The sequence below is a fragment of the Elephantulus edwardii genome, unplaced genomic scaffold, assembly GCF_000299155.1.
Source record: "Elephantulus edwardii isolate Elephantulus edwardi_28Jun2011 unplaced genomic scaffold, EleEdw1.0 scaffold00020, whole genome shotgun sequence".
NCBI lineage: Eukaryota > Metazoa > Chordata > Mammalia > Macroscelidea > Macroscelididae > Elephantulus > Elephantulus edwardii.
In genome coordinates, this window is record NW_006399770.1 from 27,931,126 (window position 1) to 27,956,964 (window position 25,839).

The 25,839-nt window shown below is 38.4% G+C and overlaps 1 protein-coding gene across 1 annotated transcript in view; it reads left to right on the plus strand.

Annotated features, from left to right (window-relative positions):
- Positions 1-9,044: 9,044 nt before the first annotated feature.
- GPSM2 (G-protein signaling modulator 2) overlaps positions 9,045-25,839 on the plus strand; it is a 43,012-nt gene continuing 26,217 nt past the window's right edge. Inside the window, exons 1-6 of the mRNA XM_006882468.1 lie at positions 9,045-9,349; positions 22,147-22,368; positions 22,745-22,880; positions 23,364-23,506; positions 24,354-24,477; positions 24,579-24,694. Of these exons, the coding sequence (XP_006882530.1) occupies positions 9,294-9,349; positions 22,147-22,368; positions 22,745-22,880; positions 23,364-23,506; positions 24,354-24,477; positions 24,579-24,694 (797 nt within the window). The 5' untranslated portion in view covers positions 9,045-9,293. The remainder of the gene's footprint in view (positions 9,350-22,146; positions 22,369-22,744; positions 22,881-23,363; positions 23,507-24,353; positions 24,478-24,578; positions 24,695-25,839) is intronic.

The window sequence follows — 25,839 nt, forward strand, 5'->3', positions numbered from 1 at the left end:
TTAGTGCTGTATGAAGCCAGAAGAGAACTCTGGTGGCATAGTTTGCAGGGAGTTGTGTCACTAACTCTAAGGTGGTATCTCTGACATTTTAATTCACCACCCATCTGTGGAGAATGGATGGCAGTCTCCGCAATAATTTATCTCTGAAAACCCACTGAAGGATGTCAGTTCTGAATGGACAGCAGTCAGTTTTTGAGATATCTCAGGAAGGAGTCGTAGTGTTGCAGGGGTTAAAACATTTGCCTGCTAACCCAAACCCACTGGCTGTTCTGTAGAAGAAATGTGTGATAGTCTCCTTATGAGAAAGTTACAGCCTTGGAAACTCTGTGGGGCTGTCCTCCGCAGGCCTGCTGGGTCCCTGTGAGCTGTGACAGATTTGACAGCAGCAGGTGCGTGTAAAGATTGTTGGAAACTAGTGTTGGGCTGCACACACTTACCATTTCCTGGGTAAGCAGTTTCATATACTTGGTCCTTTTTATTGTTTAATAATAGATAATAATGTTAAAATAAAAACTTAGTATTTAGCTAGTTAAAGTTTCATGTATGCCATTGATTAATATTTTTAGCTTAGTATGATTGTTAAAAATATAAATTATACATCTAAAAAGGAAATTTTTACAGTTTAGTTGGTTTTTTTAAAAAAAAATTTATTCTCATAGGTCAAAGCTTGTTGGCTCTAGATACACAGAACAGAAAAAGTACATTACGTAGGTACTCTATAGTGAGTTCTAGTGGCCTCCTGTGCTGCAATGTCCCAAAGGCATGCAGTTCAAATCCACCAGCTGTTCAGCAGAAGGACAGGCAGTCTCCTCCTGTGCAGTTTACTGTCTATGAAAACCCGCCAGAGGTCAGCTATGAGTCGGTTCCGACTCTATGATACACAACAACAACAACACAACTGTATCTTCTCATTCCTGCATCCAATTGGTCGACCACTGTGGAGAGTTCTACCTGCTCTCGGTTTGGAGTCATGAAAGCTGTTACTCCTGAGCCTTTGCCGGCTCACACTAGTCTGAAGTATGTTTACAGTTTTCTCTAAACACTCTTAGCCATATTACTTAAGGAGTACTCAACCATTCTCAGGCTAGACTTGCCTTTATTTAGGTCCCAATTTCTCAAATCAGTAGTATGTTTGATGTAAAAATATCTTTTCTAACCTTTAAATTGCCTTCCTATTGCCTGCCACACTAAAATCAAGCTCTCTGAGTTTTATGTTTTATTGTTGTTTCCCATCAAGATACAGATGACCCTGCAATGGTTTTCAGAGGCCATAAATTGCACAGACAATAAATCTCCTTGTGGAGGAGATCTCCCACAGAGGACCTGGTGAACTCAAGCCTGGTGGGTTAACAGCTCAGTTCCTTACCACATAATCAGTAACCTTCCCTCTAATCTTCTCTTGTTGTAGTTGTTAGGTGCTCTTGAGTTGAGCACAACTCATAGTAATCCTCTGAACAATAGATCTGAACCCTGTCCTACCCTGCACCATTCTTATCATCCCTTGTACACTTGACCCGCATTGTCACAATCTCTGTCTTATCCAGGGTCTTCCTCTTTTTCTCTGACCTCTGGAATGATGACATGATGCCCTTTCCAAGGAATAGCTTATCCTAACAACATACAGTATGTGAGATGAAGCTTCATCTTCTTTGCCTCTAAGGAGAACTGTGGTTACGCTTTCTTTTAAGATATGTATCTATTTGTTCTGGCAATCGGTGGGATTTTCTGTACTCTAACAGCATAAAACAAAAGCATCAATTCTTCTTCTTCTTCATATACATCATCCCCTCTCAGATGCATAGTAGGTGATTGAAAAGCCCAGGTTTTAATCAGTCGCACCTTAGTCTTCAGAAAGACATCATTGCTTATCAGGACTTTGGAGAGGTCCTTGGTAGGAGACTTTCCTAATGCTGTATATATCTCTCCTGTGGCGTTTTCTGGGTGTGGTATAGCACTGGTCTGCACATTGCTGTACAGAGGTAACTCGTGGGGGCTGTGATGCTAAACACTGTGACACTGATGTGTCAAATGTGATAATGGTTACCAATGGTGGACAGTGTTTGGTGGAACTTCCAGATTAAAACAAGCTTGGAAGCAGGAGTGGCATCCACTTCTTAAATTGTTTGCCTCTGGAAACTCTATGAACAGTGCTAAGGCCTTTTGTTCATAGGGTCACTATGAGTTGCCCACAACTCAACAGCACCTAACAACAACAACAAACAACATGTATCTCCTGACTGCTAGTACCAGCATGTTGATTGTGGATCCAAGTAAGATGAAATCATCAACAATGACAGTCTTTTCTCTTTCTAACATGGTGTTGCCCTATGGTGAAGATTTTTGTTTTCTTGATTTTATAATTGAAGCCTGGAATCCTTGATTTTCTGTATCAAGAATCTTAAGTCCTTCCAGTTTTCAGCAAGTAAGGGTGTATCATCTGCATAATACAGTTTGTTGATGAGTCTTCCTCCAATCCTTATGTACATTGTTCTTCATAAAATCCAGATTCTTGAATTATTTGCTTAGCATACAGACTGAATAGGTGTGAAACAAAGATATAGCCATGACACACTCTTCTTTATTTTAAACCATGCTGTGTTTCTTTGCTCTGTTCATACAGCAGCTCTTTATATAAGCATGTTTGCCATTTTCCTCAATGTTAGCCATAGTTTGCTATTATTCATATAGTCAAATGATGTTGCATAGTAAACAAAACACAGACATTCTTCTAGTATTCTCTGTTTTCAGCTAAGATCCTTCTAACATCAGTAGTGTTGGCCCTAGTGCCACGGCCTCTTCTGAACCCAGCTTCAACTTCTAGCAGTTCCTTGTCACTTAACTGTGCTAGCCAATTTTGGATGATCTTCAGCAATATCTTGCCTGCATGTAGTATTAATGATATTGTTTGATAATTTCAGCATTCTCTTGGATCAGCTTTCTTGGCTATGGGGACAAATACAAATCTCTTCCAGTCAGTTGGCCAGGTATCTGTCATCCAAATTTCTTGGCACAGACTGGTGATTTCTGTTACATTATATTCATTATACCTTTTGACTTTTTTTTATACTTTTCTTACATGCCTTTTACTACTATGTCTAGCCAGGTAGCTCTGATGGCATAATCCCAAAAGGTCATGTCTCTAGCAATTTGAATCTACCAGCAGCTTCTTTGGAGAAAGATGGACAATCTAATCTCATCTCATCTCATCTCATCAGGTGATTCACAACCGTGAGGGTCAAGATGAGTCAGTTTTGACTCTCAGCAATGAATTGAGTTGACTCTTGCTTTTGCGTGTATTGTTCCTCATATTTGACATACTAAATCTTGGTCCTGTTTCCATTTTATCTTATGTTAACATGTAATTAGAAAAACACATTTGGGTTAGTTGAAATCCATATGTAGGCCATATAAAAATAGTGTCTATGAATGCATATATACTTTGAGAGAAAATTAGTTTCAATAGTTATTTTATTCTAGAAATGTGTATTTTGGCACCCTATTATATTATCCCTATAATAATGTGGATTATTATAGTGATGTGGGGTTTTGAGTTTTATCTATATACTTGAATTCTAACACAATAACTTTATTTTAAATGGCTCCTCATTCTTTCTTCATGCATCTATTTATTCCTGCCCAAATTGATCAAAGGCTACTATATCTGGTTTGGAACATTACAGCTGGAAGAGATTTCGAGAATCTGAGTATTATATATTAGAGAAAAATATTAGGATAAGAGAAATTTCAAGAATTTAAGTTCACCTCTCCAAAGTACTGAAGAGCAATGGTGTCTCTCTGGAGACTAAGGTGCATCTGATACAGGCCATTGTCTTTGCAATCACTTGTTATACATCAGAGAGCTGGACAATGACTAAGGATAGAAGGAGAATTGATGCCTTTGAGCTGTGGTGCTGGAGAAGAGTATTGAGAGTACCATGGACTGCTAGGAAAACAAACAGATTCATCTTGGAAAGGGTCAAACTGGTGGCTCCTTGGGGGCAAGGATTCAGAGGCTCCATTTAACATACTTTGGACATGTTGTAAGGAGGGACCGGTCCTTGGAGAGGGACATCATGCTTGGTAAGGTGGAGGGACAGCTCAGGAGGGGAAGGCCCTCTATGAGGTAGATTGGTTCAGTGACTGGGGCAATTGGGATGGGTGTATCAGAGATGGTATGATTGGCACAGGACAGAATGGAGTTTAGGGCTGTTATACATAGGGTCGCTATGAGTTGCAGGCGACTTGATGGCACATAACAACAACAACAATCTAGAGGCAAGAAAGTAAACTTCATTTAATGTCTGATTGGTTTTTAAGTTGCAGACAGGAACAAATAGTGTGGGTATCTTGAAAGAAGGACAGAAGACATAAATTTAGCGATCTGTCCTTCATTTTCTCCATTCCTTAGTTTATAAACTTTTCACTGCCACTGAGGTAGAGCAGGGTCACACTTCATCAAGAACCAGGCTTTGTTATCTACTCTGATCTCTGCCTTGAACAGTGCCTTGAAGTCACCATATCTTGTCACCTTACCAGAATCTACCCTTTGGTGGGCTATTGGTAAGAAGCTGTGCTGTAGTCCCAAAGGCACACAGTTCAAGTGCACCAGCTGATCTGTGGGAGAAAGATGGGCAATCTCCTCCTGTGTCTCAGAAAACCATTTGGAATGTCAGCTATGAGTTGGTTCTAACTCAACAACACATAATAGCAATCAGGTAATTAGGGAGTAGTTCTGATCACTTAGTGACAAAGAGTTACACTGCCAACACAAAGATAAGTAGTTCAAAACTACCAGTTGCTCAGAGGGAGAACAATGAGCAGTTTTCTCCATGCAATTTACAGCCTCTGAAAAATCACTGGAGCTTCAGCTATAAGTTGATTCCAACTCAGTGGCACACAGTAACAATAGCAATCAGATAATTAAACAGTCAGAGTATGTACTGGGTGATCTTTCTGTAGCATATACCACCTTTCTGGAATATGGAAAAAATGGTTGCTTTTAATTTCTTTACGGTCAGACTACAAGATGCGGTGAAATAGCAGTTTCATTAGCTGTAAAGTGTTTAGAGCATTGCTTCAAACTTGTCAGATGCTGCTAAGGGCGGTATGTATTCTGGCAAATTATGAGTTGTAAATCTTAATGGAGGGCAGAGGTTAAACTTAATGACCTCCCAGTGTTCTTTCAAAGCATATTTTCTGCTCCAGTTCCCAGTTGTGTCATTATATTTTTCTTATCCTAATTAACAAATCCATAATTTAGTGTTTATTGCAAATTTCACACTGGTGATATATAAGCTATGTGCTAAGTGTATTTGTTAATTCTGTGGAGGCAGGGATAGTGCAGTGGCCGAATTCTTGCCTTCCATATGAGAGGCCTGGTTTCCATTCTTGGCCAGGGCACCACTGCCCATCTTTCAGTAGATCCATGGGTATTACCATCATACTGATTTGATACAGCTTTCTGACATGAGGCTTCAGTAGAACTTCAGTAAAACAGTAGGAAGAAAGGCCTTGGAATCTACTTCTAAAATCAGCCATGAGAGGTGAGGCCATGACTAGAAGGCACCACAGCAATGTGGAACGTGACAGGACATGTTGTAACTCAATTAGTTACAGAATCTTTGCAGTATGAATCATTGAATGAAGAATTGCTTGTTGTTCAATGAATAACTTCAAGGTAAATATTTCTTGGTAATTGTAATGTAAAAGTAACTTTTTAGGGAATATTCTTCTTTTGAGAATAGTTAAAACCATATTATAAGTTTTCCTAAAATAGAGAAGAATATTCTGTCTTATTTGTTTTAGTTATGTTAAAAAGCATTTTCTATATAATCCTACCCAAGTAAGATGTTTTGCAACTTCATTGTAAATGTGTCCATTAATTTTGGTATATGTGTAAATTTTTAAAATTATGTAATGAGCATACTTCTTTTGATTGGCAAAGTTGTAATTGCATTATATTCTCATGGTTAAGAAAAATATTTAAATTAAATTCCAGCATAATTACCTATTCTTCTGCTCCTCAGAATATCTACATTAATTCCCTTGGACAATATTGGGGAGAAAGAGGTGCAATGGACTAGAAAAGAAGAGAGGCTTATTGCATGAATAATTGTTACTTATCTTTCTATATTTTGTCAGCTAAGGGGAGGAATGAGAGGAGTAGTATTTTGTGTATCTTATATGCCAGAAGTGTTCCTAATAGGAAAACCTAATTTTCTCCAGAAAATGTTGTTAGTGTTCCTGAGGTTGGTCCTCTCTACTTCCTTCCTTCTGGCAGGACCTTACTGCTTTGTGTCCTACTAAAGTTACTCTGATTTACCACAGCAAGAGGTATTCATTACTCTGATATTCCAGAGCACGAAGTATTAGTTATGTTATAGCCGAAATACTTAAAAAGAGTGTTATGTAAAAGAGGAATTGGGCTTTATTGCATATGGCAATAGAAGGAAGAACCAGGACAACTAGGTAGGAAGAGAAAAGAAAAGTGAAACACCTTTCTAAAAAAATGATTGCAGATTAGCATTAGCTGCCTTCTTGGGAGTAGTGTGTAAGATGTTGAACTAACTGACTTGAGTAGCCTAGAATTTTACTGTTGTATTTATTAGCTCTGGGTGCATAGCGAGTTGTACTGCTAAGGCCACACCTCTCTGTTCGAATCCATCAATGACTGCACAGGAGAAAGATGGGTCCTCTTGTCCTTTGCATTTTGCAGCTTCTGAAAACTCAGGTCATGGTCGGCTATGAGTTCTGACATTATTACAAATATGTTTCTTCCTTATTTGTGTCTGAACAGTTACCATAACTATGTATTTCATGTTCTCTAGTTTCTCTGTGATGCAAATGGATGAGAACTTAATTATGCTTCTTCAATCTCATGTTCGTGTTTTTCTGAGAACTCTCAAATATTCTTGGTCTTTATCACTATAGAAACTGCCTTTACTCTTCTTTCTGCTGTTAAAACTCTGTTGTTGTTGTTGTTGTTTTGTGCCATCAAACTGGAACTGACACATACTTGACCCTCTAGTGAGTTTTCAGAGACAGTAAATCACACTGGAGAAGATGGCCCGTCTTTCTCCCGTGGAGTAGCTAGTGTATTTGAACCACATACCTTCAGGTTAGCAGCGCATCTCCTTTCTACTAGGCCACCAGAGCTCCCACAGTGCTGATGGGCACTCTTATTTTTCCCTCCCTTCCTCTGAACTCTTCTTCAGTATTTTTTATGTTTGCATACAGTCTAAATAATATCTTCAGATATTCTTCTAGTTCACAGATTCTTTTTACCTATATCTGCCCTAATATTAAACCAGCATAATGAATTCTTAATTTCAGTGTTCATTGTAATTATTTTAATAACTTTTTGAAAACTAGGAACAGTCCACATGCTCATCAATAGCAGAATGAAAAATATATTTAATGTGCAATGGGATATGACACTGGGTAAAAATGAATGAATTTCACAACAATTGATCTTTTTACCTGGTACAATAGAGGAAGGAGGAGAATCAGGAGGAGGAGTGTTGTGTGCCTCGTTGCCCCCAAAAGCAGCCACTGTTTTTGCCTTGAGACTAGAAGAACTGGATTGTGCCCAACTAAAAATTCCACAGAAGAATCCTGACCAAAAGAGGGGAAATGGAGAACAGAATTTCAAAATGCTCACAGACTCTAGACTTTAATGAGCCACAAAGGGTGGGTGAACCCTGAAACTGTGATAGTCTTTAAAGCTTAAGATAACACTACCTTCTGACATCTTACCCCTGAACAACAATTTTAAGCTTAACTAGTACAAAAGGCTGGCCCTGAGCATTAAGCTCTTCTAAGAACTGCATATATGGGATCAAATTGACAACAGCAACTTGAAAGAGAGAGAATTGGGGGGGGGGGGGGGCGGAGTGTAGGAAATTGTGCAACAATGAAAGAATCTTTTTAAAGAGAAAAGCTAACTTGGGGAGGGGGAAATGTTGCAACATTGAATGAATAGAAATCCAAATTTTCTGTAAACTTTTATTAAAATATCAATTAAAAATAGAAAGGGAAAACTTAACGGGCAGTGAGTTTTTGTAAATGAGAGAGGAGAGTAGGAATGCTTGTGTGACGTGAAGAACGTAATCAGTGTCATTACATTGTACACATAGAAATTAATTGCTGTGTATTTTATTGTGTATGTCTTCAACAACAACAGCAAAATAAAGCTCAGAAGGAAAACGAACAACTTTTAACCACATGGAACAAGAAGAAATGAAACTCAGAAAAGGGCAATGTGAAAACAAGTTACAGGATGAAAACATATTATTCGGTTTCTATAAATTCACATGCCTGCGCAACTCAGTATCTTACTTAAGGCTATACAAACATTTTTGTCAGAGTTATAAAGACAAACAAAAGAATGATAAGTAGAATTCATTTTAGAGATTAGTTTACAGGACAAAGGGGGATGGGTTAGATCAGAGTACTCAGAGACTTCAAAGACTTTGGGAATGTTCTTCATAAATAATTAATGTTACATAAATGTTGATTATGTCTGTTATTTTTACTGTCACATACTTCCTAAATTTTTTTCTATGTACTCAATTAAAAAAAATCTTAAAAACCTTTTTATCAGAGTAGATTAATAGACTGTAGCCTAATTATCTGCACAAATACCTTCTTTGAAGAAATAAATTTGTGGAATTTGTTTAGAACTTGTTAAAATGATTATTGATGTTTTATTGTATTTGTTTATAGCATGCTTTAAAAGCTTACTAGATCATTATTTTTGGGCTTAGATACTAATATAGATATCACTCTGTTTATAATGGAAAATATTACATAAAATTATTATACTTTAAACCAGTTTTACAAGTGAAACTGAAGTGCCTGCCATGTATTCACGTCCTTGCTTAGAAGCCCTGTGGCAGCAGTTAAGCCCTGTGCTGTTTCTTGGAGGTGATGGACATGACCGCAGCCCATGGAGTTAGCGATGTGATTATGTACAGCTAGGGGTTACTATAGGTTATTCTTTGAAAATAGGACTTCAAGCAAAGCATCTTGTATTCCTTTTGCAGAAATGTTGCCGAGATGCTGCTGAAAGGGCCAGAGATGCCAGGATTTGGGACACATTTTGAACCTTTAAGCTGTCTGACATTGACCTCCTTTCACAATTAATAAAGAAGAAGCAGGAGCTTAGGATATATTAAAACCAACTCATTAACACACTAACTGGACAATGTTCTGCAACTAATTCTACATTTAAAGAACTGGATTGGGACAAAATAAAATAATTTCACATTTCACTCAGTTTATAATATGACTCGATGGAGGAAAATTTGATAAGCATGAGAGAAGACCATTCTTTTCATGTTCGTTACAGGTAAGATTCTTGCTTTCTTAGCAGGTGACTTTTAACCCTTATTTAAACATACATATGATGCCAGCTATTTAAATTCTAAGTTTGAAATATTCAAACAGCCCAGCTATAGTTAGTACTTCTTTTAACAGTTTTTTCTTTATGATTGTTGTAATGTTTTTATGAGAAAATACTAGTAGAGATCAATTAACAGTTTATTATTAATGGTCCCTAGAAAAATGGTTATTAGATATTCTTTCATATTCTATAATTATAAGGAAAATTAAAAAATGGGATATTTAAATTTTTGGTAATAAAAGTTGGCTCTCTTATCTGGTCAGCTGAATGACCTAGTTTGTTTTACTTTTTAAGTGGTAATCTTTTATAAATGAACTTTTAAAAGAATGGGTATTTTTTAAAAAAATGAGTATTAAAGTTTAATAAATGAGCAGATGCTTTTTAAACCTGCTAGGCCAATAGTCAGTTTATTATTTCATAACAAAATAGTTTTATAGCATTCTGATACAGTTATGCATTATACAAAGATAGCTGCATCACCATTACCATTTAAAATTTGTTCTAGAAATTCTGGTCAGGACATTAACATTTGTACTCAGTGTCAGTACTCTAAACCATAAAACATAAGCATAAAATTGGAATGGAAGACAATTATTTGCAAAATTATTAGGTACTAATAGATTACTTAACCAAACTATTATAAGCTAATTATTAACAGAACTCTGTAGCAGTGAATGACTAGAATTCAGAATCTCTAATGAGTGAAGATCTGTACTCCTAAATCTTAAACATGTTAGCATGTTGAGGAAATAGTGAAGGATTAGTCATCTTGTGGAATTGGTGGCTCGTGCTAAGGCATGATACTAAGGACGTTTCTGAAGGTAGGATGAAGGCATTTCTATTAAAAATTGCAAATAAAGGAAAATGAAGACATTCAGCATAATTGAAGTGACCTTTTAATATAAGGTATGTCCTCGCCCTCTTGACGCCCTGCCAGTTTTTCTTCCTAAGTGTTTATCACATCCATCTTCTCATCTGGATTCCCCACTGCTATATTTCAGCCCCCCATCATGTCCCTTGTCAACTAGTGCATAGGACCTTTAGCACCTTTATTCTTTTCTTATCCTCTTGAAAATCCTTTTAAAATATGTTAACAGTAGGCACAATGGCTGTTTAATGCCTTAGGGTAGCAGATCCAGGTTTAACATAGCGTACCAGTTCTTCCATTATGTGGGCTCTGCCTACTCCTAACGACCTTCCTTCCTGCCCGTCATTACCTGTGATTACCTCTGGTTCCCTGCATATGCCATGCTGGTTCACGTCCTAGTGCCTTTGCTGTGCTATACCCACTGCCTTCAATCCTTTCCTGCTTTTCTAATCATTTATATTCAAAAGTTAAGATTCAGCTCAGGGGTGAACTCCTGAAAACCCTTTCTAAACTTTATCATTTAGGCTCTGTATCCTCCCTATATTCACACAGCATCTTGTGCATATAGCTTTCTTAGAATTTACTATGTTAAAACTCAGGGTATCTGTTCCTGTGACTGTATCCTTCTCCTCCCTTGCCTTTCCCTTGTCTAACCATTAGTTCCTTTAGGTTGTTGGGCACATCATCCACATGTGACAGAACATCCATTGAATGTCAGTGGACTGAGACATAACTGTAAAGTGATCCCACTGAGATGGTTATCTGGGCTGGATGGGCATTTTAAAGAGTAGGTTGCTTCCTAATAAAAGTAAGAGCAGTGGATCAGGAGGAATGATTGCATCTCTACTTCTAGAAAGACCTGAGGTTTGTCCTTTTTCCGCGACACAGCACAGGTCAAGCGTGGTTACTCACTGGTGTAGAACTTTACCAAGGAAAATCTTCCCATCCTCTGTTTTTGTTAAGAATATGCTTGGTGTCATCATTGCTTTAAGATCAGAATTATGTATATTCGTTGTATCATTCCAGTAGGTAAATGAGAGTAATGGTTTGCACCCCCTGTTAGGCATCATTGTTTAGTAGAATCTACTTTTCTACTCTGGTAAATACTTAACATATGTTTAAACATCTGTTTGTCCCTGAAAGAATTGCTACATTAGAATAATATTATAACTTTGAAATGGAAGGTTTTCTTTTCATACTGAGAGACCTTAAAGGGATTTCAGAAAACTCTGAAATATTTGGCAAGGGCAAAAGAAATGGATAGTAAAATAAAGCCAGATTGTAAATCTTCTAACAGTAAGCATTTTGGTACTTTATATATTATAAAAATGAGACTATCACACATCAGTTTTAAAGGAATATAGTTTTAGTATTAAGTTCTTCAATTTACTAAGCAAGTGTAGTGTTAATAATAGTATTGTCTGCAATGTAGTTTGAAGTACAAGTAGTCCCTGGGTTGTGAACATTGATTTATGGACAGTTCCTATTTGCCTTTTAATGTTATATAAATTTGCTCTCCCTTTGAAATAAATGAACAGATCCCTGCTGGTAACAGATTTCTAATCACAATCATCTTTACTTGCTGCATATTTTAAATTGTTGAAGAGACTGCGAGCCTTTTCTTGCACTAACAAAAACCTACTATTGTCAAGTTGGTTCTGTTCATGGAGACCTTCCATCCAGTTCCCAAGGCCACCCATCTTCCTCCCAAAGAGTGGCAGGTGGATTTGAACTGCTAACTTTTCAGTTATCCACCTGACAGATTACTCCAGACGCTCTTCCTCTTACACTAAAATAATAAATAAACTCACTGCTGTCCAGCCAGTTCTCACTCATGGCGACCCTCCATCAGGTTTCTGAGGCTGTTAATTGCAAGAGGAGGGGCCTGCCTCTCTTTCTCCCTGGAAACTGCTGGTGGGTTTGAACCACTGGAAACTGTCAGCATTTGGGTCAGCAGTACAACTTTCTTTGGACCACACCACCAGAGAGAGCTCTCTGTATGTCCATTGTTGTCGTTGTGTGTACATTTGAGATGGAATCAACCCATAGCTGACCCTCCAGTGGGTTTTCAGAGGCAAAACAGGAGGAGATTGCCTATCTTTCTCCCACCAAGCAGCTGGTGGGTTTGAACTTCATGCCTTTGAGTTGACAGCATACCTCCTTACCACTAGGCCCCCAAAGACCTATTTTACCCCAAGTTGTTGTTGTGGAGTACCACAGAGTTGGATCCAACCCATAGCTAACCCTCTGGTAGGTTTTCAGAGGCAGTAAATCACATGAGAGGCAGTTGTCCATCCTCCTTCCATCATCAGCTGCTGGTTTTAAACATGAGCCTTCAGAATTGCAGTGCAGCTTCTAACCAGTAGGCCACCCAAAGCTCCCTCTTGGTAAAACTAAGAACTGTATACACCTGTACCAACTGACCTACAAATTCTTAATGACACAGTTAGGAACAGATCTTGTTGCTAACCCAGGAACTACCTGTAATGTAGAGTGGTGGAAATACTGCGTTTGGAAAACATCTACAGAATTTCACTTCTCAATTCCACAAGGGCATGGCTTTAAGCAGGTCACTTTTATCTGTCTGAGCATCAGTTTCAAAATGAGTTCTTTTGAAAGTAACATTTTATCTAAAATAGTAAAACCTAGGAAAGCCAGAACCTACCTAAAGCATTATCTGGTCTAAAGGTGAAAAGTGGAAATATTTCTCACTAAATGAAGAACTCGAAAAGATCCTCAACAAAATGGACTGACACAGTAACTCCAGTACAAAATCTGCTTGGGCACGATGGAGATCATGACAAAGGGCTATGGGTAGGGCAAGGTCAGAACTTTTGTTCATGAAAGGGTAATTAGGGTTGCTCTGAGTTGTAGTCAGCTCAGTGGCACCTTCCAGCAGCCGCCTATCAAAGGCTGGAAGCATGCAAGACCTATATAAACAGTTCAGTCCTAGCGAGTCCAGCTGTACATGCTTTGTTGTGTATGTTAAATCCATGTTTTAAGAGCCAATTTATTTAGACAACTGAAAATAAATAGATGATGTTCAGAAGTGTACAATGAAAAGAAATTAAACCAATTACTTTCTAATGTGTCCCCTCTTCTTTTCAACTAAAGCAAAAGTCTCTGCTTTAAGGGAAAAGTCAGAAGAATAGGCAATTGTCTTTTTCCCCCTAATAACGTAAACAGCTACAAGAAATCTAATTGTACTAAGAGGAATTGGATGTTGGCTCACACATACCCATTCTTAAGGACAGTAGGCTGTCGTGTTACAAGAGCGTCACAACCCCCCCCCCCCCCCCGCCTTCTTGTGATGCTCTTGAGTTTTCACTTAGAGGTAATACCAAGTGCCAGTGCTGCAGCTAATTCATACTCCCCTTGATTTACTGCACATTTGCTGTCAGCAGAGAGTAACCCTGGTAGGCTGATGCTTTTCTCTCTCCTTGTTTAATCCGTAGATTGTATACTCTCTCTGACATATACCTGATGCTCAGGCTTTGACTTCAGAAGTAGAACTATAGATGGAATCTGAATTCTCTGAAGCATTTTCCTCTAGTTCTTCTGTTATTTCTGGAAAACTGATCTTCGGTTTTGCCAGCTCACCACTGTCTTCTTCAGGAAGCACACATTTCCAAAGACCATGTGGTTTTTTTCTACAACAGTTTGCAGTAGTCTCCATGTTCCTTCTTCAGAACCACTGCCATAGAGTTCTCCATCAGGACTAAATCTCACATAGTGCATAGGACCAAAATGCCCTTTGTTGGATTCCAGTTCTCCACTATCATAATCATTCTTAGAAAGTTTAAAATCTTCACTACCTGCAACAATTAAATTCACTTTTGAAGCTACATTACAAAAAAAAATTGTACATCATAGCAATTTACCCTACTTTTGCAAATTAAGGTGCTCTGGTGGCATAGTATGTTACATGTTGCCTTACTAACCAGAAGGTCAGCCATTTGAAGCCCACCAGCAGCTCCAAGGAAGAAAAGTGGGCAGACTCCTCCTGTGCCTCAGAAACCAGGGGGAGGGCAGCTGAGTGGCAGTCAGCCGGACAACAGTGAGTTTAGGTTTTCTGCTCTGTTTTGTTTTGCTTTGCCTTAGAATAAAATGAGAAGAATGAGATCTGTGTGATGAACTGAGGGGATAAAATTGTTTTTAGGGCCCAGCACTGGTGATGGAAGCTTTCTGCCGGTGCCTGAGTAGAAGCCGTTTGAGGGAGAATCTGATTTGGATATATTGTTGGTGTTAGGTGCTGTCAAGTTGAGTACAATTCATAGCAGCCCTATAAACAGTGATCTTAAACCCTGTCCTATCCTAATACTTCCTGACATGTTAGACCCCACCCCAGTGCATCAGTCACTGTGTCGGACCACCTGGTTGAGGGTCTTCCTCTCATTTGCCGATGTTCTACCCTTCCCAGCATCATGTCCCTCTTCAAGGAATAACCCCTCTTAACAACATACCCAAAGTATGTGAGGTGAAGCCTCATTATCCTTGCTTCCAAAGAGCACTCTGGCTGCACCCTCTCCAAGACATATTTGTTTGTTCTCTTGGCTGTCCTGGGATGTTCAGAGCCCTTCTCAAAGGCGTCAGATCTTCTTCTGTCATCCCTATTCACTGTCCTCTTCTCAGATGCATACCAAGTGATCTGAAAGACCATGGCCTGAATCAGGTACACCTTAGTCCTCAGACTGATATCGTTACTTCTCAATAATTTGGCAACCCATAGTGACCCTGTGAACAGCCAACCTGAACCCTATCCTATCCTGTGTCATCCTCACCATCTCTGAAATACTCAAGCATGTTGCTGAAGTCACCATGTCAGTCCATCTCATTGGGGATCTGAGTAAATCATTTAAGACGGTTTTGCATCAAGGTTTTAAATCCTGCTGTCACTGATGTGCTATGAACACAAGAAGTCAAATTTAAGGCAGTAAAAAAGATAAAGGTCAAAAGCTAATGAAGAAGGAAAAAGTTAAAATAAATTCAGATGTCATAAATTTACATAGAAATTGAGGAATTAAAAGTAAAATGCTCAATCTACTATTACAAAAAATGACAATATCTCAGTCAAGGATAGTAATGCCATGTTTGTTTATAGTTAATAGAAAAGCTCTTTCCTTGATTATATGACTAGGTAAACCATTGGAAAGAGTAAAAGAGGCTTTATATGTGGGATATATTGTAAAGGAAACATATTTTCCTGATTTGTCTTCCAAGTCTGAGTATGTTCTTTGTTTCAACCCACCTAGTAAACAAAGAAGTAATTCTATTCTGTCATAGACACAGAGAGGATATGACATTACTTTCTCTGTTACTATTTAATGACCTTCTAAAAAATGTATAAACTAACCTGCCCTGATTAGCTACTAACAGTTTTGTAATTAGATATATTTATTAGGGCTTGGGGGCGGGGGGGAATTTGCCAATTTTGATTTCCATTTCTACAAAATTATATTACAACCACTACATAGCTTAGAATTAATTATAAGCTAGAAGGTTTTTAACTGTATCTAGACCATTAGTTACGGAAATAATTTTACTAAAGCAGTTTCTCCTCAAAGAGCCCTCCTCTGAAGCCTTAGTATAAAAGCAGCAGGGTTTTCTGTTTATTGCTTGTGTTTTAATGATAAATCTGTAAAGCTCCTTTTAAAAAATGGATAGCTCTTAAGACAAAATTAATCCTATGGTTAAATGTTGCTGGACACAACATCATTTGAGTCAATGGCTTGAACAGAATGCTGTTTAAGTTTAAATCTCGAAGGTAAAATATTTATGATGAAGTTATTTATTTGAAGGATACCGCTGTCTGCTTTATGTGAATGTTGGCAAACACAGCTATAAACTTATTTCTAAATGCCTCGCGTATAAATGGCCAGTTTGACCTTGTCTCTAAGTTTCCAACCAAGAAGCTCAATCATCCTGAGCTGTTGTGACTTCTTATCTTCCTCTCAAGAAAATTGGAAAATCCTGCACCATCATTAATACTGTGTGGTGGTGTTCTGTACCACTGAGTTAGAACCAAGTCATAGCTGAGCTTCCAGCTGCTTTTCAGAGGGAGTAAATTGCACAGGAAGAGATTGCCCATTTTTCTCCTGCAGAACAACTGTTGGATTCAAACGACATGCCTTCAGGTTGGCAGCGCAGTTCCTTACCAGAGCCAGAAGAGCTCCCCACTCTCTGTTGAGTACTGTCGAGTTGGAACTGACCTATAGCTGGCCCTCTGGTAGATTTTCAGAGGCACTTCATTGCATGGGAGGAGATTTCCCGTCCTTCTCCCACACAGCAGCATGCCTTCAGGATTGCAGCACAACTTCTTGCCACTAGGCCACCAGAGTTCCCTATTTTCTTGTATAGTGGCATGTAATGTTTGAAACCAGAATTCTATTGTTGAACACTTTAAGATGTTTGCAAGATTGTATATTTTTCTTTTCTGCTGCTGTGAACATCCTTTTACATCTCTCTGTTTGAATTTGTGTTGGATACATTCTTAAGATAAATTCCTTTTTTTCCTCTCTTCATTATTTTTATTTTATATTGGTTTACATACAAAATTCATTTACATGTGTATTATTCATGTACATTGTGTTACATTCCTACATTCACATTGTGTTTCAAATGATCATGTACATTGTGTTTTATAAAATTAATCACCATTGATCTATGCCTGCTCTTACCCCATCTTTTCAAGTCAATTAGGATCTTTCCTAATTCCTTCATTCTCCAGCTTGAGGGTCAATTCTTCGCAGTGAATATATGTATACAGCCATGTGTGGTAGAAACAATTAAGCACTTGACTGGTAACCAAAAGGTTGGTGATTTGAACAAACCCCAAGGCACCTTGACAGACAGACTTGGAAATTTGCCTCCTATAGGTCACAGCTTTGAAAAGCCTGCAACGTAGTTCTACTCAGCTCACGTGAAGTCACTGTGACTTGGATTATCAATCTCTTTTTGGTTTTTAAAAAAAATTCTTTCATGCCTAAATATGTAACCAAAATTTAAATAATAGGAATAGTTGGGAAGATAAAGATAGCTATCAATAAATATGAAAGAAAAAGAATAAATATCATTAATTTATAAAGAACTCTTTAAACTGATTAGAAAAGGCAAGGAAGCCAATATCAAATGGGGAAACATATTTGAAGAACTAATCAAAGGAAAGGGAGTTTACAGAAGGCAAGTCAATATGTGACAAAATGCTCAAACGGGATAGATGGCAAATTATAAAAACCAATTATATAATTACGTAATATATACTAGAACAAATATCTCTTCCTGTCAGTTGACCAGGTGGTTGTATCTCTTCCTGTCAGTTGACCAGGTGGTTGTCCTCCAGATTTCTTGGCACAACTTGGTGAGCACATCTAGGGCAGCATCTATTTATTGAAATATATCAGTTGGTATACCGTCAATTCCTGGGGCCTTACTTTTTTTCCAGTTCTTTTAGAGCGGCATGAACTTCCTCCTTCATCACCACAGGCTCTTGCTCATATGTTGTTTCATGAAATTTTTCTGTGTCCACCAATTCCTTTTGGTACAATGACTCTATATTCTCTTTCCATCTTCTTTTAATACTGGATAATTTAATATTCTGCCCAAAGCATCTGTAAGTACTGCAACTTGAGGCTTGAATTTGTTCTTCAGTTCCTTGAGCTTAAGAAATGTGGAGCAAGTTTGGCTCCTTTGATTTTCTGACTCCAGCTCTTTGCACATCTCATTGTAATACTTTACTTTGTCTTCCCTTGCTGTCCTTTGAAATCATCTCTTTAGCTCCTTAATATCTTGATTTCTTCCCTCTGCTTTGGCTTTTCAGCACTCTAGTGCAATATTCAGAGTCTCTTCTGATGTCTGTTCTCACCACTGGGCTGATTGGCAGCATCGTGATGGGTGGTGAAGAGAATGAGATTGTAAACAGCTTTAGTTTGCTTGGCTCCACAGTCAACACTCTTGACACCAGCAGCCAGGAAATTAAAAGATATATTGCATTGGGGAAAATCTGCTGTCAGAGACCTCTCCAAAGTACCGAAGAGTGATGATGTCAGTCTGGAGAATAAGGTGTGCCAATACAGGACATGGTCTTTGCAAACACTTGGTATGCATGATAGAGCCAGACAATGACTAGGGATAATAGGAGAAATGATGTCTTTGAGCTGTGGTGCTGGAGAAGAGTATTGAATATACCATGGACTGCTAAGAGAACAAACAGGTTCATCCAAGAGAGGGTGAAACCAGGCTGCTCCTTGGAGGCAACGATTCTGAAGCTTTGTCTGACATACTTTGGACATGTTGCAAGGAGGGATCAGTCCTTGGAGAGGGACATCATGCTTGGGAGGGTGGAGGGACAGAGCAGGAGAGGAAGACCCTCAATGAGATGAAATGATTCAGTGACTGAGGTAATGGGAGTAGGTGTGTCAGAGAAAACAAGATTGACACAGGATAGAGCAGAGTGTAGGGCTATTGTATGTAGGGTCATTATGAGTCACAGGCAATTCAACAGCACAGAACAACAACAATATATAATATTATCTTTGTTCAGATGTGGTCCTTAACCCTGTTCCTAAGGAATATCAATTTTTTACTGACTCATTTCTCTTCACACAGGATACTCCAGTAACCTGATAAAATCTTTAACAGTATGCTTATTTTCTTTGATAAAATATTTTATCTTCAGAATATAGTTTTGAAAGATTTTGTGTAAGACAAAAGCAAGCTTATTGTCAAATGATATGAAGAATACAAATACAGGAATTTGAGCTCGCTGATTCAATTTACCTTTTTATGTCCTTTAAGTCCTCCTTTCTTGATCTAATTCAAATTCTCTTTAATTGACATGCTCTAATTTTGAAGCAGAGTTTTAAATCAAGGTTTAGTCGTATTATTTGCATATAAATCCATAAAATGAAGTGAGAATCATGAGTCTGTGAATAAGTAGTAGCTACTCTCAAAATTATTTTATTATAAAAAGGGCTGAATGTTAAACTTGAAAATTACTTGTGAAAGATGATTTCATAATTTTTTCTTATTCTGAACTCAGAAGTCTACTTTGAACTTTTGAATTAATAGTTGACTTTGCTCATCTTAGCTTCATTAGAATTTTCTTCTAGCTTTATTAGAACTATTTCTTACCTTTACAATCTGTTGTCATTTAAAGAGCCATGACATTTTATAGACTAAAAGATAGTGTGTCAGGAAACATGGTAATCAACTTGCTATTAGTTCCACAGTAGTCAGATGTGGATACATTTATGGTGAGTGGTGGTTTAATTTATTTACATTTCCTTTTAAAGCAATACCAGTTAGGATTAATTCCTAACAGTGAAATATTGACTCTCTTGTCAATCAGGATACTGTATTGAATTGTGCATTAAAATTAACAGTGTGATTTAAAAATACTGATAACCGGATTCACCTCCAGAAAGTGGGATGCTGGACTAGGAATTGGGCTTTGCTGTTGTACCATCAGGGGTGAGAACTATTCACTAATGTTAACCAGACAATCCTGCCCTCAGGAAGACTACAGCCTAGGGATGTGTGTGTGTGTGTGTGTGTGTACACACGCACACACACATATTCTGTTGAAGTTGCTGAAAGCTAATTAACAAACCCATTGTTGTCAAAAACAATGCTCAGACACACAGCCTTCGAGTTGGTGTTGCTTCATAGCAACCCACCCTCTGCTGGATTTCAGAGGCTGTAAATCTTAATGGGTGGAGACTGCCCATCTTTCTCTTCTTGAATGGCTAGTGGATTCAAATCACTTGAGGCTTTTGCGTTTGTGTTTGCTGAAAAACATACTATAGATTCAGTAAGAAGCCGTTTAGTGCTGCCCCCAAAGTTGAAGTGCTTGATGAGCTAAATCTGAGTTTTCCAAAGGATGGTCATCTTTTCCAGTGCTAATGCGTGCAGTGATTGTACTCACAGTTTTATTTTCATAGTTACATATTTGTTTCACTGGTGTATCAAATGCCATAATGGTTACCCATGGTGGAGAGTGTTTGGTGGAGCTTCCAGATTAAGACAGGCTTGGAAGCAGGAGTGGCATCCACTTCCTAAACAACATGCCTCCGGAAACTCTATGAACTTAGAAAAATGACAATAGGTATAGAATAAGTTTCAGGTTTTTTGTTCATAAGGTCCCTATGAGTCGTGCTTGACTCAGTGGCACTTAACAACAACATTTGTATCAATGTGTGATATGAGCCATCTGCTGACTTACGTAGACCCATCAGCTGGTTTTCAAAGGCAGTAAATCAGATGGGAAGAGATTGACCATCTCTCTTCATAGAAGTAGCCCATGGATTCGAATCAGATGCCTTTGAGTTGGTAGCTCAGCTCTACCATGAAGTTACCAGAACTCCTTTGATGCGTGTTAGAACATAAATAGAAGTTTTATATCAAACTCAGGTTCATAGATAATACTTTGATTAAAGTTAAGTTATTTTAAATTATAATTTGCCAATGTATAGAAACACATTAAGCAATTCATTAGAGAGTACGTAGTCACAGAAGAAATCATAAGATGTTTGAGGGGAAACAGTGTGTTCATCTGTGGTAGGGTCTCTCCAAGCCTGACGTATTGGGACCTGATGCCCCCACCCCCTCTAGATGGAGCCACAGTGATTTCATTCTTCTGGATTTTTCAATACAGGGACAGATACAGAATATCTGAAAATCACTGAGTCATTATCTGGTGAAAAGATGAGAAAGTATATTCATATGTGTGAAAGTATGTGTGTGGAGTGGTGGGGCTGATGGATAAATAAATGTATCACCTGGATGGTGATGTTGTTAGGTGCCATAGTATGTGGTGGGGTTGATGGATAAGTAAATGTATCGCCTGGATGGTGATGTTGTTAGGTGCCATAGAGTCTAGTGACTCATGGTAACACTGTGAACAACAGATCTGCACCCTGTCCTGTCCTGCATCATCCCTTCCTGACACACTAGAGCCCCTTGCGGCAGTTACTGAGTCATCTGTCTGGCTGAGGGTTTTCCTTTCTGTTGCTGTCCCTCCACCTTTCCAAGCATGATATCCCGTCCTAAGGAATAGTTTCTCCTAGCAACATGCCCCAAGTATGTGAAATGAAAGTTTATCACTTTCAAGGAACACTCTAACGTCACCTATCCAAGTGACATCTGTTTGTTCTTTTGATAAATAAGATACTCAATACTCTTCTCCAACTCCACAGTTAAAAGACAACAATTCTTGTGCCTTCCTTACTCATTGTGCATGTCTCACATACACAGCAAGTGACTGAAAAGACCATGGCCTGAATCAGGCACACCTTAATCCTCAAATTGGCATCATTGCTGCTCAGTAATTTGGAGAGGTCCCTGACTGCAGCCTTTCCCAGTGCAATATGTCTCCTGATTTCCTTACTGCTAGTTGTGGATCCTTACTTGGATGAAGTTGTTGACAATTTCAATCTTTTCTCCATTTTGATACTGCTTCTCAGAATCAATCACCAGATCTCACAATCCCAGACACCCTTTATTCTCCCCATACTCTCAAGAAAATCATAGGTTCCCCACAATTCAAACCATTTAGGAAATACTGCTTTAGAGACACTTACTGGTAAAGTATAAGCAACATATAAAGTTATGTAGCCAACTTACATGACAGATATCTGAAGTTCAGAAATATTTGAAAAGGCAAATGAGCTCTTCTTGTTTCATCATCAGTAATTATATGTCTATATAATTTATGTGCATATATATAAAGCACAAGTTATAGAGGCAACGGAGTATCCGAAGTAGCCATGCAGTTAGCATTTAAATTCTGTTGCTGCAAGTTAAAAAATAATGAGATACAGTTGTAATGCTGTGTTGTGTTGTGTTGTGTTATAAATGTCTACCCTGTGTAATTTTGTAGGATGGAAGCTTCTTGCCTGGAACTGGCCTTGGAAGGGGAACGTCTGTGTAAATCAGGAGACTGCCGTGCTGGCGTGTCGTTCTTTGAAGCTGCAGTGCAAGTTGGAACTGAGGACCTAAAAACACTTAGTGCTATTTACAGCCAGCTGGGCAATGCTTATTTCTATTTGCATGATTACGCCAAAGCATTAGAATACCATCATCATGATTTAACTCTTGCAAGGTAATTAATTTAATCCTTTTAATATTCTTCTTCCCTAAATTAACTGTTTTAAAATGTTTTAATTCCATTAAAAAAAACAAAATCCCTTTAATGAGTTCTAGCTGAATAGTATCCACTTTTTAAAAACTAATCTTTAGGCTGAACAGAATGTTTAATTAAATGAATGAATAGTGATGGAATTACCCAAGAGTTTAATTAAGTGACTGAAAATTAAATTTAAATACAGAAATGTGAGTTTTAGATTTTTATTTAAAGTAGGTTTTAAGGCTAATGGTTCTTACTCTAAAAGCATATCAATTATCCTCTAGGAAAACTAACTATACTGTGGCTGCCTTATATTTTAATACCATTTTCTTTTCCCTTTTCATTTCCACAGGACTATAGGAGACCAGCTGGGAGAAGCCAAAGCTAGTGGTAATTTGGGAAATACCTTAAAAGTTCTTGGGAATTTTGATGAAGCTATTGTTTGTTGTCAACGACACCTGGATATTTCCAGAGAGCTTAATGACAAGGTAATACAGAAATGTGAGACAGCAGCCCAAATATTTTCTTTGAAATTGCTGTGGAGTGGACTTTTGGGGAGGGATTGCATAACAATGAAAGAGTTTTTCTTTTACTTTTCAAGGAGAAGAGTGAATTGTTGGGGGAGGAGGTGGGCAGGGAGAATAGTGCAACAATGAATGATTGACCCTATGTCTCTGTAAACATTCATTAAAATTTATAAAAAAAATTAAAAAATACAAACCAAAAAATTGCATTGTTTTATTACTATTTCATTATTTTGTCATTTATCTAAAATTTAATGATGTAAATATTCATAGAAAAAGAAAACATAGTAAATTTTTTAAATAGGAAAAGGACATAATGAGAAGCTTGTCTTGTTTAATCATTTGTTTAATTCTGCATGGATGCCAGAGAAAACATTTCTTTCCCATACATGTGGTAAGCATTTTAACCCCTGGCCTCTAAATTCAAACTCTGCTGATACCATCCAGGTAGGAGAAGCAAGAGCCCTTTACAACCTTGGAAATGTGTATCACGCCAAAGGGAAAAGTTTTGGCTTCCCTGGGCCTCAGGACACAGCAGAATTTCCTGATGAAGTGAGAGACGCTCTGCAGGCGGCCGTGGAGTACTATGAGTGAGTAGCAGGAAGCAGCCTGTTGGGCCCAACCGAGCAGCCAGTGAATCTGCTCTTCCTTCTTTATCTAGTCATAACTTTGGCAGTTTGGCCCGTTGGGAAGTGTCGGGCTACCTCCTTGCCTTTGAGTGCATTCAGGCTCACAGTGACCCTGTCCCTTGGTGTCTCCAAGGCTGAATCTCATTATGGGAGCTGGCTGCTTCATCTTTCTTCCAGAGGGCAGCTGGACTCAAACCCTGGCCTTTCAGCTAGCATTCAACTCTTGATTCACTGCGCAACCAGGCCTTCTGCAGTCCAGCAGGCAAAAACAAACCCTCAAAGCAGTTGCTAAAATGTGTCGGTGTTCTCCTGGTATAATCTCCTCTGTAAAAGTTCATTTCAGCTGCAGACCAGTGCCACTTAGTGGCAAGAACTAGCAATGGTTAACCTAAATTATTTAGAGTAAATACAGAATCTTAGAGCATTTCTGAACTATAGGAGTTCTAAGAGGAAATCTGTCCTAACTCTGCTCACAGACCTCCTCAGTTGTTCAGTGAAGATCCTCTATAATATCATAGGAAATTTCCTATAAACAAATGCCATCACACATCTTTAAAATGTAGCACACGATGACAACGATCTGGAACAAGGGGTGTGCATTGCAGGGAGGGTTAGGGGAGGGAGAGGTATAGTGAGGGAAGAAAATCTCCAACATTGGAAAAAAAGAAATGAAAAATGGAATACAAATAAAATGTAGCACACTAGAGTGCTAATTTTATGGGAAACTTTCTTGGCTAATAAAAGCAGATTTGTAAATTAAGTTAATAACATTTTCCTAATTTGTTTTTCACAATATCTTATCACTTAGGGAAAACTTATCATTAGTGACAGCGTTAGGTGACCGGGCAGCCCAAGGACGTGCCTTTGGGAATCTGGGAAACACTCATTACCTCCTTGGCAACTTCAGGGATGCAGTCATAGCTCATGAGCAGGTAAGATGGGAGGTCATTTTTCCCGTACACGTTTTGAACAGTGATTAGTTTATTCTTATGTCTTTATTATGACTGTATCTAATCAGAATACTCTCTTTCAGCGTCTCCTTATTGCGAAAGAATTTGGAGATAAAGCGGCCGAAAGAAGAGCATATAGCAACCTTGGAAATGCATATATATTTCTTGGTGAATTTGAAACTGCTTCTGAATACTACAAGTTAGTATAATATTTCTGTAGATAAATAAAATGAATAATTATTCCATCCGATTGAATCATAAGTTTTGGGTTGACACTGGTTGTGCTGCATACTAATAAGACAGCCGTGAGCACCTAAGCATCAGTTTGTAATCTTACTAATACCTTTTCAAGTGGTGAGGATTAAGTTAAAGAATATATTAAGCACTTACTTAACTGTTATGTAAAGCACTTAACTGTTACGTTTATTGAACACTGTGTTCAATAAATGTTATCAGCACTTAGGAATGAATTAGTAGCACTGTTTTGTTGGTGGGCTGTGCCATCAAATTAATTCTAACACAGTCATTAGGTGCCATCAAGTTAACTATGACTCACAGGGACCCTGTAAACACCATATTGAAACCCTACCCCGTCCTAACTCATAGCAACCCTGTCTTAACTCTTAGAACCCCTTAAGATGGAATAGAATTGCCCCACAGGATTAACTGTAATCCTTACAAAGCAGATTGCCAGATTTCCTCTTATGGAGCAGCTGGCTGGGTTTGAATTGTGGACTCTTTGGTTAACAGCCAAGCACTTAACCACTGTGCCACTAGGGCTCCTTTAGCAGCAGGATAAACCAAAGCAGGCCCACTGCCATCAAGTCGATCCCAACATGCAGGGACCCTCAGTTGGGTTCTGAGGCAGCAAACGTTTACAGAAGGAGTCTGCCCACCTTTCCCTGAGGAGCAGCTGGGCTTTGGAACGACTGACCTTTTGGTCAGCATAATGCATTACACGACCAGAGCTCCCATTAGTAGCAGTATAGCCCCCCTTTTGACGCTCTGTCTCAGATACTCTGGGAAAGGTGGAGGGACAGAGCAAGGGAGAAAGGCCCCGGATGAGCTGGATTGACGCAGTGACTGGGCTAAGGTGGGTAGTTGTATTGGAGACGATGAGGTTGGCACAGAATAGAGCAGGTTGAGAGCTGTTGTACACAGGGTCACTGTGAGTCACAAATGGCTTGATGGCCCATAACAACAACAACAACGTACTTTCATGAGTTTTTATCTTTAAAAACTAATTGCCTTTAAATGAAATATAAAACTTTTAGTCTTTCAACCTGTTTGGCATATGTGGTATGTAATTTGTGTATGCTTTTTTTGCCTAATTATAGATTTTGT